Raw genomic sequence first — 10,541 nt, forward strand, 5'->3', positions numbered from 1 at the left:
TATTTCTGCTTTTCTGCATTTGTATGCCATGTTTCTGTGACCTAGTGTATGGTCAATCTTTGTGAATGTGCCATGTGGTGCTGAGAAGAAGGTGTATTCCTTTTTGTCCCTATTTATTTTTCTCCATATGTCTACTAACTCTAATTTTTCTAAGATTTCATTCACTTCTTTTACCTCTTTCTTATTTATTTTTTGATTTGATTTATCTAAATTTGATAGTGGTTGGTTCAAATCTCCCACTAATATGGTTTTACTGTCTATTTCTTCCTTCAATTCTCCTAGTTTATTAAAAATTTGGATGCTATACCATTTGGTGCATACATGTTGATTAGTGATATTTCCTCATTATCTAAAGTCCCTTTTAACAAAATATAGTTACCTTCCCTATCCCTTTTAATCAGGTCTATTTTTGCTTTGGCTTTGTCAGATATCATGATTGCAACTCCTGCCTTCTTTCTATCAGTTGAGGCCCATAAGGTCTTACTCCATCCTTTAATTCTGACCTTGTGAGTGTCTACCCACCTCATGTGTGTTTCTTGAAGACAACATATGGTAGGGTTTTGGATTCTAATCCATTCTGCTATTCATCTATGTTTTATGGGTAAGTTCATCCCATTCACATTCAAAGTTATGATTGTCACTTGTGGACTCCCTGGCATTTTGATATCCTCCCCTAATTCTGACCTTTCTTCTTTAGCTATAACCTTTTAAGCCAGTGATTTACTTTGAATTAGTCCCCCTAGTCCCCTCCCTTGATATGTTTCCCTTACTAGCCCCTCCTTTTTTGTTCCCTTCCCCTCCCCCCTCTCCTTCCTTTTTCTGATCCCTCCCCTCCCCTACACCTCTTGGTTTTCCCTTCTCCCTTACCCTGTTGGATAAGATAGAATTCAAGATCCCAATGGATCTGGATGCTCTTCCCTCTCAGAGTTGATTTCACTGAGAGTAAGGTTTAAGTAAAAACTCTCTTCCTCTCCTTCTTATAGGAGAATTCTTCCCCTCCCCTTCCTATGTGTATGTTTGTGTGAGAAAGATTATTCTATTTAGTTTTCCCCCCTATTTCTTGGAGTATATCTTAGTACCATCAACGATTCCCCCCTCCCTCTTTCTTTCTATCCCCCCCTTTCTCCATGTCATCTTGATGACCCCAACATTCCCTATGCATGATTCTTCTTACTACTCTAATGATGCATACAATTTTTGAGAGTTACACATATTTTCCCCACATATGAATATATATAAATTGATATAAATGTAGTCCTTATAGAAGAGAGTTTGAATAAAAGAAAAAGATAACATTTTTCTCCTTTTCCCTTTCCTTCATATTTACCTTTCCAGGTATTCCTTGGTCTTTGTGTTTGGATGTCAAATTTTCCACAGAGCTCTAGTCTTTTCTTTGCAAAAACTTGGAAATCTTCTATTTTGTTGAATGCCCATACTTTCCTCTGGAAGTATATAGTCAGTTTTGATGGATAGCTGATTCTTGGTTGAAGACCCAGCTCTCTTGCTTTCTGAAAATCATGTTCCATGCCTTACAGTCATTCAGAGTGGAAATTGCAAGGTCTTGTGTGACCCTGATTGGCATTCCTTTATATCTAAATTGTCTTTTTCTGGCTTCTTGTAAGATTTTTTCTTTTGCTTGAAAGCTTTGGAATTTGGCAATTACATTCCTGGGAGTTGTCTTTTGGGGACTTAGTGTAGAGGGTGTTCTGTGAACTCTTTCAATGCCTGTATTGCCCTCTTGTTCTAGAATCTCTGTGTATCTCCTCTTTTAAAGAGACAGAGATGAGGGAGAGCAGAGCTATGCTGAAAATAAATGGACAGCTCCTAGGACAATGAGAAAATGAGTGAAAGAATGAGTGAGTGAATGAATGAATGGATGAATGAATGAAAAGATATTGATTAAAATCATACTACAGGCAAAAATACTATAAGCTTTATGCTGGGAAAATAATGGTTTTGACTTCTTGAAATGTGATCATAAGGACAAAGGTTGAGCCAGGAAACTAACAATAACAGGAATGAGGAAGCAACTAGGTAGCTCAGTGGATTGAAAGTCAAGCCTAGAGATGAGAGGTCCTGGGTTCAAATCTAGCCTCAGACACTTCCTAGCTGTGTGACCCTGGGCAAACCACTTAATATCCATTACCCAGCCTTTATCATTCTTCTGCCTTAGAACTAATCCACAGTATTAATTCTAAGACAGAAGGTAAGGGTTTAAAAGAAAAAGAAGGAATGTAGATGACTCCAGCTAGAATAGTTTATGTAATGTGATGGCCAAAGAAAGAGGGGTGCTCATGTTGGGCTAGGTGACCTCTTAAGATCAGTCTCAAAATAAATAACTTATCATTGTGGAGAGAGCTAGGATCTTAGAGTCAGCAAGACCTAGGGTCAAAGCCCACCTCTGACATGAGTCCTAGGCAGGTCATATGACTTCTCACTGCCCCCAAGCAATTTTCTAATCCAAAAATTATTAACCTTTTTTGTATCATGAACCTCTTTGGTACTCTGGTTAAGCTTGTGGACCCCTCCAAATAATGTTTTTAAATGTATAAAATAAAATATATGTGAATTTCAAAGGAAACCAGTTGTGTTCAAATTTTTTTTTAAAGATCAAGGGCTTTGGGTTAAAAAGCCCTGTTCTGAAATAAAATAGATGATGATCTGGATTGGTAAGGTTTTCTCACTGAGACTCTATAACAACTCTATAATATCTCCAGAAGAAGATAGCAAGGTATGGGAGAAGGAACACACATACTGGTTAGAGAACCCAATTTCGTATCCCACTTCTAACACTTACTCTTTGTGTTACCTAACCTCATCCCCTCCCACCTAGGGCCTTAATTACCTCTGCTATAAAATGAGGGGACTGGATGAGATAGCTAATGATGCCCATCTAATGCTAGATCCATGATCCTGAGAGAGTTCAGTCTCAGATCTCTACAAGGACCTCCTCTTTGAAGATACACACATTCTCTCAAGTGTAGATTTCAGGGAAGCTAGGTGGCTTGATGGATAGAGAACCAGACCTCACAGAAGAAGGTTCTGGATTCAAATTTGGCCTCAGACACTTCCCAGCTATAAGACCCTGGGCAAGGCATTTGATCCCAGTTGCCTACCTTTAATGTTCTTCTATAAGATAGAATGTAAGGGTTAAAAAGTTTTTTTAATGTATATTACCCTTGCTTTTTCTCTCCTCTGTCTTGTTCCCCGTTTTTGCTTTTTAATTAATGGCTCTGCTTCATCCTTGCTCTGTACATCAAGGCAGGTGACTCTGCACAATGTGATTATCGTCTCCTGGACAGAAGTCTTTAAAGTTAGTACTACAAGAATAGAGTGGTTAGACAGAGTCTCTGTGAATGTTCTCTTTCTCCTCCAACAGCTTACTCATTTTCCATCCTGATAACTACTTGTGATCTATGAAAATGGCTCTGTGACTCCTAACCATCCTTATTTCCTTTTAGCTAATGAGAAATCCATGGTGTTCCCAGATTCTGATCAGGTAAGAGAAGCTACACTCCAGGGAAATTGAAGTTTCCCCATTCTTTCCCTGATAAGGAAAGAGGCCAAGAATGCAGTTATATAATGTCCCCTGGCACAGCAGAGTCTTCCTTTATTTTGATCCATTCCCAGAGAAAAGTGGTTTGGCTTAATAGATAGAAGACTGGCCTCAGGCTCAACTGACCCATACTGTCTGTGTAACTTTAGGCCAGTCTCAGGCTTTAGATTCTCAGGGCCTTGGACAGCTCTGACACTCTACATTCAGAGAAGGCATTGACTTTGCCTCAGTTAAGGAAGTTCATTATACTAATACAATCACTGGCCCAGGCTCTATCTCTATGCCTAACAAAGAAGGTGGGACAATGGTTCCCAATTCAGAGACCTCAGCTTTGTGCCCGGGGAGCTCATCCTTTACTCTAAGAGAAGCCGGCACATAAAGGATAGCAATCTAGCTAGGCTTCTTGCCAGTCAGAGAAGAGCTGGGGTAAAATTGGGGACAGGAAACAGAAGCTATGGGAAGAGGTATGGGGCATTCAGGGGGTGAATCAGTAGACAGAAAGAGGACTAGGATCACCGGAAAAGGAGATAATTCTCAGGAAGAACTCTGGCTATTTGCATGCTACTATCCAAAGTGCTGAAAAGCTCCCTTTCATTGCTCCTCAGCAGATGAACAATGAACCTTTTTATGCAAATATGGAGCTACAGGAGAGATGCTCAAATCAAGACCCACTTAGACCAAACAACCCAAGTGTAGAAAACAGCACTGGGGTAAGTACTGGAGTCTTACTTCTCTGTACAGATGTCCTTAGCCCCACCTAGAATTACTCCCATTCTCAATCCTAAGGATTTTAAAGACATGTTAAGGAAGGCAAAAGCCATAAAGCTTGAGCAGACTTGATATCAGGGACAGTTAACAGCTTTTGGGATGACCAGCATAGAATCACATGAAAAAACACCGTAGATATGGGTTTTTGTCATAGACAAGGTTCCTCATTGGATTTGGTGTCCCTGCTTTGCATAAACGAGCCACCTAGAAATAAATAGGAACTAATTCAACAGAGGGAAAGAACTAGAATTTAGAGGGTATTGGGGAAGTCTTCTTCTAGAAGATGAGACTTTATTTGAGACTTAAAAGGATCCAGAAAAGCTAGTAGATAAGGATAGGTGGCATATTGCAGTTATGGAGGATAGTCCAGAGCTAAAGAATGGCGTATCTTGTTTGTGAAACAGCAAAAAAGCCATTGTTATTGGATCAGAGAGTACCTGGATCAGAGTAAGTTGTAAGAAGACTGGAAAGAGAGGAGGGAGCTAGGTGGGGCTTTGAAAGTCCCACAGAAGATATTGTATTTGAAGTTGGAGGTGATAATGAACCACTGGAATTTCTGTAGTAGAGAGGTGATGTCATGATCAGACCCAAACTTTAGGAAAATTACTTTGGTGGCTGAAGGATGGATTGGAAGTTGAGGGCAGAAAATACCTGTGGCCAGAAGACCCACCAGTAAGCTTTTGTAATAATCCAAGGATGAGGTGATGGAGTCCTGTGCTGTGGTTGGCTGTAATAGAGGATGAAGAAACATTAAAAAGGTGAAATCAACAGGTCTGGCAACAGGCTGGATATAAGGGGTGAGAAATAGTGAGGAGCTGAAGATGACAACCAAGTTACAAGCCTGGGTGACTGAGAGGATATTGGTATGCCCTACAATAATAAGGAAGTTTGGAAAGGGATAGGGTTTAGGGAGAGAGTTAATGTATTGAGTTTAAGATGGTTTCTACTAGATAGTTGAAAATATCAGAAAGGTCATGGGAAAATGTTAAACTAGAGGTCAACAGAGAGGTTAGGACAAGATAGGTAGGTCTGAGAATCATCAGCAAGGAGATGATAATTAAATACATGACTGCTAAAGAGAATACCAAATGAAGAATTATAGAAGGAAAAGAGAAAATGGGCCAGAACCCTGAGGGGACACCTACAGTGACAGGTTTAGACCTGGATGATTATCCAGTATTAGAGGAAATGCCCTCAACTACTCCTGAGTAGTCTGACTTTATTGCTTTCCTACATGAGTTTCTGCTGGAGGGAAGGGGTAGGAGATATTCCCCAGGTATGGTGGAGGAAACTAAAATACAGAAATGTTAGGTGACTTGCCCCAATAGCTAGTCAGATATTAAGCTTGAAACTAACCTATAAGGCCCTACTTCCAGTCCAGTTCTCTGAAGGGACTCTTTCTTTGCCAAGAAAATCCCAAATAGGGACACATGAAAAGAGCATAAGAAGTATGGATTTTTGCCATAGACAAGGTTCCTTATTGGACTTGGTGTCAGAGACTAGTCAGACACAAATGAAAATGACCAAACAAGAACAAAGTACCTCTATCTCTTATTTAGTTAAGAATACATCTCCCAGGGCAGCTAGGTGGTTCAGTGGATAGAAACACCATCCTGGAGATAGGAGATCCTCAGTTCAAATCTGTCTTCCCTGAGCAAGTCACTTTAAACCCCATTGCCTAGATCTTACTGGTCTTCTCCCTTGGAACCAACACATAGTATTGATTCTATGTCAGAAGGTAAGAGTTAAAAAAAAAACAGGTTATTAGTTCAAATGGAAACTCTTAAGCTTGCTTCTACCTTAATCCCTCATTGGCTGCATGATGTTAGAAGAAGCCATTTAACCTCTCTATATGTGGATTTGCTTACCTGTTCCATGTTATCTGACTCTTTCCCCACTCCACCCCTGGCTATTTAATATGTCCATGCTGAAGTTGCCTTGGCCAAGGAATTAACGAAGACAAGTTGGGCTGTGTTTGTAATATAACTTCATGATCTCCCAGTTACATGTCAAGGATAGACATACTTGGACTAAAGAAAAAATATGAGATATATGAGTAAGAACAGTAATATCAGCAATCTATGTCAGAAAATAGTTCAGTGGATTAAGAGCCAAATCTGGTAGAGGTCCTGGGTGCAAATGTGACCTTAGACACTTCCTACCTGTGTGACTCTGGGCAAGTCACTTAATCCCCACTGCCTAGCCATTACTGCTCTTTTACCTTGGAACCAATACTCAGTGTTGATAGGGAAGGGGAAAGGAGGGAAGGGGAAGGGAGGGGAGGGGAGGGGAAAGGGGGAGGAGAGGAAAGGGAAAGGAAGGGTAAGGAAGGGAAGGGAAGGGAAGGGAAGGGGAAGGAAGGGAAGGAAAGGGGGAGAAGGAAAGGGAAGGGGAGGGAAGGGAATCACTACTCTAAACTGGCTGCTCCTTCTCCTCTTCTCTCCTTCCCCTAGACCTCCAAACATTTTCTCTTTCTCTCTATAGACCACTGATCCAGAGCAGTCTATTATATATTCCACCTTAGCCTTTCCCATGGACAACAAAAATACAGCTTTGGAGAGTCAAGAGTATCAAGAGGAGAAAGCAGTGTATAGCAGAATAATGAAGAAATAAGTTCCAGGCCAGCTCATTGGAAAAGAACACAAATTATACCTTTTTTTCCAGGACAATATCCAACAATTTTGTACTATAATGAGATCTCCAAAATAGTTTTGTGGCATACACAAATATAAGTAACTAAAATAAGGGAAGAGGTAGGGGGGAAAGCGGTGGGGAGAGGTTATAATTTCTATCTGAGATCCAAGGAGAATGGCAGGAAGATCCATCCTGGGTTCAGAAGACAGGTTCAAATCCTGTTTCTAACTCTAAGTCTATTCTGACATTAGTTATTCAGTGGAACCTCTTTGTCTCAATTTTATTACCTGTAAAATTGAGTTGTTAATATTTACATTAACTATAATATTTAAATTACCTACCTCACAAGGCTGTTTAAGGAAAACATTTTGTTTAATTTTAAATTCTTTATAAATATGAACAATTACTGTTATATGGTATGATATCCCATAGTACCCTAGGGCTGGGCCTTGGGAGCTCTTAATCTTGATCACTCTCCTCTCTATATTCAGCTCTCCTTCCCTGCCCCCTAGAAGAATAGTAACTGAAAATTTGCAAGCTCTGATGTCTGCACTGAGAACCAATAAGAAACATCTACTCCAAAAGAGACAAAATGAGAAAATTCAGGTCTAATTCTCTTTCTATATCTTTCCCCTGGCTTAATTTCAGTTGCTTATTTTGCAATGAGGATGGAAAGCCATGCCCCTACAAGGCCTATAAGGATAAATTATGGATTTAGAAGTAGAAAAATCCATTGAAGCCAAGATTACAACTCCCTATGTGGCATCTCAAAGGTGTTGGGAAAGGATGGACTGAAATTTTAACCCCTAGAGATCTATAAGTGATGGTATAATGGTGCAGTCCAAACCTTACATGCATTGTACTTGTTAATCACTGGGACTGAGACTATTCAAAACATTCCCAAAAGAGATGAATAGTGGGATTGCAAACCCTGAGTTTCAACCCTCTCCTTCTCCAACTTTGCCAGTAGTTTTGCTCCCATCTTCCTCTTGTCTCTTGTTCAATATTCAGTCATTCAACGTTTAAGTATTCAAGCCATTTAGTACCTTGTAATTTTTATAAGTGTGAGAAAAGCCCAATGTTATGACACTTTGCAGTTAATGGTAGCATTAATTCCATTACTCAGCAGTTTCAGCTTTAATGTACCAACCAGCCCCTCCTTGGCATAACCACTTGTAGTTCAATACCAGTCTTCCTAGACTTTGCTTATCTTACTCTGTTGTTAGGCATGCTTGAAGATAGACAATTTGAAATGACCTTTGACTGACTGTTCAATCCTAGGCTGGCCACTGGACCACTTTGAGGGTCAGGTTCCTAATCTATAAAATAAGACTCAGGGGATTGAGAACTAGAGAGGAGATCAAAGACCATCACTAATCTTAAAAACTGCTGAGGAAATAATTCAGTAGTAGCTTGCCTATTAATTGTAACCTGGGGCTCAGTACTGGTATTTGCATAAAACTCTCCTTATTAGTGAAGAGATCTATTACTCAAACCTCTGTGCCTACATGAGGGACGGAGTTGATTAGAAGTTAGGAGAAATATTTGATCTTTTGACTTCTGGCTTTGAGAGGACACACAAGGTGGCAAAGTGGGGCATCTCAAAATCATCTTTTCCAGAAATGAAGAGATATGAAGAGAACCTCATGCAAATGTCAACTTTGAACCAAGAGGGTTACAAAGTTATCTGGGGATATTCACCATGGACTTCAAATCAAGCCTGAACAACATGAATCTATTTGTTGGTTTAATAAAGAAAGATATTTGCATAACCTTGGTGGAATATACTCAATGATGAGCTGCAAGTACAAGGAAGGACAAGGCTTAAAAAGTTGGGAGATTAATGAATCTATACAACTGCACACAAAATTAATGGATTCATTAAGAACCAAACCACTGAGGATTAGCAGCTTTGTGGGGGTCTCTGCAATACGGAGAAAAAAGTAAAATATTAATGAGAAATTGACTACAGTAAGCTACAAATCAAGTTACAATACATCTTTTATTTTTCCCCCTTGAGGCAGTGAACTTTCCCAGAATCTTTCAGGAATGCAAGGCCTAAGCTACCCATGATCCCTTGTAATGATGACAAGGTTCTAGAAGCACAACAAAAATAACAAATCTAAGGTCTAGTAAATAAGAATCCTGACTCCACAGAACCTATTCCCTTCATTTCACAGATGAAAACAACTGAGGCACAGAGAACTTAAATGTCTTTTTCTTTTTTAATACTATTTTCTTTTTTCCCAATTACACATAAAAAATTTTTGAACTTTTTTTAAATTTTGAATTCCAAATTCTCTCCCTCCTTCCCACTCTCCCTCCCTTAGTCTCTCCCACCCCTCACCCCTCCCTGAGACAGTAAGCAATCTGATATTTATTTTAAATGTGTAATCATGTAAAACATTTTTCATATTAGTCATTTTGTGGAAGAGATATTTAAAAAAATAAAAAGAAGAAAGTAATTGAAATATGGCATGTTTCAGTCTGCATTCAGACTCCATCAGTTCTTTCTCAGAGGGTAAATGGCATTTATCATTATGAGTCTCTGGGATTATCTTAGATCACTGCACTGCTGCTAAGAAAAAGCAAGTCATTCACAATTCATCAAGAAATATTGCTGTCATTGTGTACAAGTTCTTCTGGTTCTGCTCACTTCACTTTACATCAGTTCATGTAAGTCTTCCCAAATTTTTCTGAAATCATCCTGCTCATCATTTCTTATAGCATAACAGTATTCCATCCCAATCATATACCACAACTTGTTTAGCCATTCCCCAATTGATGGACAATCCCCCAACTTCCAATTCTTTGCTACCACAAGATGGCAAAGGCAAAAGACAGTAAGAAACAGAGCTAGGGTTGGAACATAGGATCTTTAATGCCAGAATCCTATGGATTTCTTTAGACTGGACTTGTGATCTCATTGGCATAGGAAGCTCCCAGTATGGAAATTTCTCTACCAGTGCAGACTGATGCCTACTCTGCAATTTACAGTCTTAGAGAGTTGCTAGTCAGTTGAAAAATATTTATTAAGTACCAATTATGTGTGTATATATGCTTGCATAATGCAAAATAATTTTGGGAATGAGGAGGACACTAACAGGAGGATCGGAATAAGTCTTGAAGCAGAAATATATTTGAGCTGAGCCCCTGGACTCTGCTGGGACTCAGTAAAATAGTAAAATAAAGGTGGGAAAGATGCAACTGATGAGACTTAGCAGTGTCCATAGTATAAGGCAGCAGCACTACAGGGTGAATGCTCAAAAGCAATATACAAGGGGAAGCAAGCTGAATTATTTCTGAGGCTGATAGTGCAGGGAAAGAAGAAGAAGAGGAAAATGAGAACAGAAAATAAAGAAGGAAGGAAAAGTCATCAATTAAAAAGTACTTACTAAGTACCTGCTGTGTGCAAAGCACCGTACTAGGTTATGGGGATACTAAGACAAAAGTGAAAAAATCCCTACCTTACCAAAAAGAGTTTAAATTCTGTTAGAGAAGGAACATGTTTATAACTACAGAAGATTTTTCTAGCCTATATGTTGACGTTCCATGTTCAAGACCCCACAGGTACTGATTCTAC

General features: G+C 39.4%; 1 protein-coding gene across 2 annotated transcripts in view; it reads left to right on the forward strand.

The window, feature by feature from the left end:
* Nucleotides 1-10,300, forward strand: part of LOC103093164 (CMRF35-like molecule 8) — a 28,526-nt gene extending 18,226 nt beyond the window's left edge. The window contains exons 5-7 of one of the 2 annotated variants that reach the window (XM_007481859.2): nucleotides 3,462-3,499; nucleotides 4,162-4,266; nucleotides 6,809-10,300. In XM_007481859.2, coding sequence (XP_007481921.1) covers nucleotides 3,462-3,499; nucleotides 4,162-4,266; nucleotides 6,809-6,937 — 272 coding nt within the window. In that variant the 3' untranslated portion in view covers nucleotides 6,938-10,300. The remainder of the gene's footprint in view (nucleotides 1-3,461; nucleotides 3,500-4,161; nucleotides 4,267-6,808) is intronic. The other variant, XM_007481860.2, reaches the window with a different exon arrangement.
* Nucleotides 10,301-10,541: the final 241 nt, after the last annotated feature.

Source organism: Monodelphis domestica, chromosome 2, assembly GCF_027887165.1.
Source record: "Monodelphis domestica isolate mMonDom1 chromosome 2, mMonDom1.pri, whole genome shotgun sequence".
NCBI lineage: Eukaryota > Metazoa > Chordata > Mammalia > Didelphimorphia > Didelphidae > Monodelphis > Monodelphis domestica.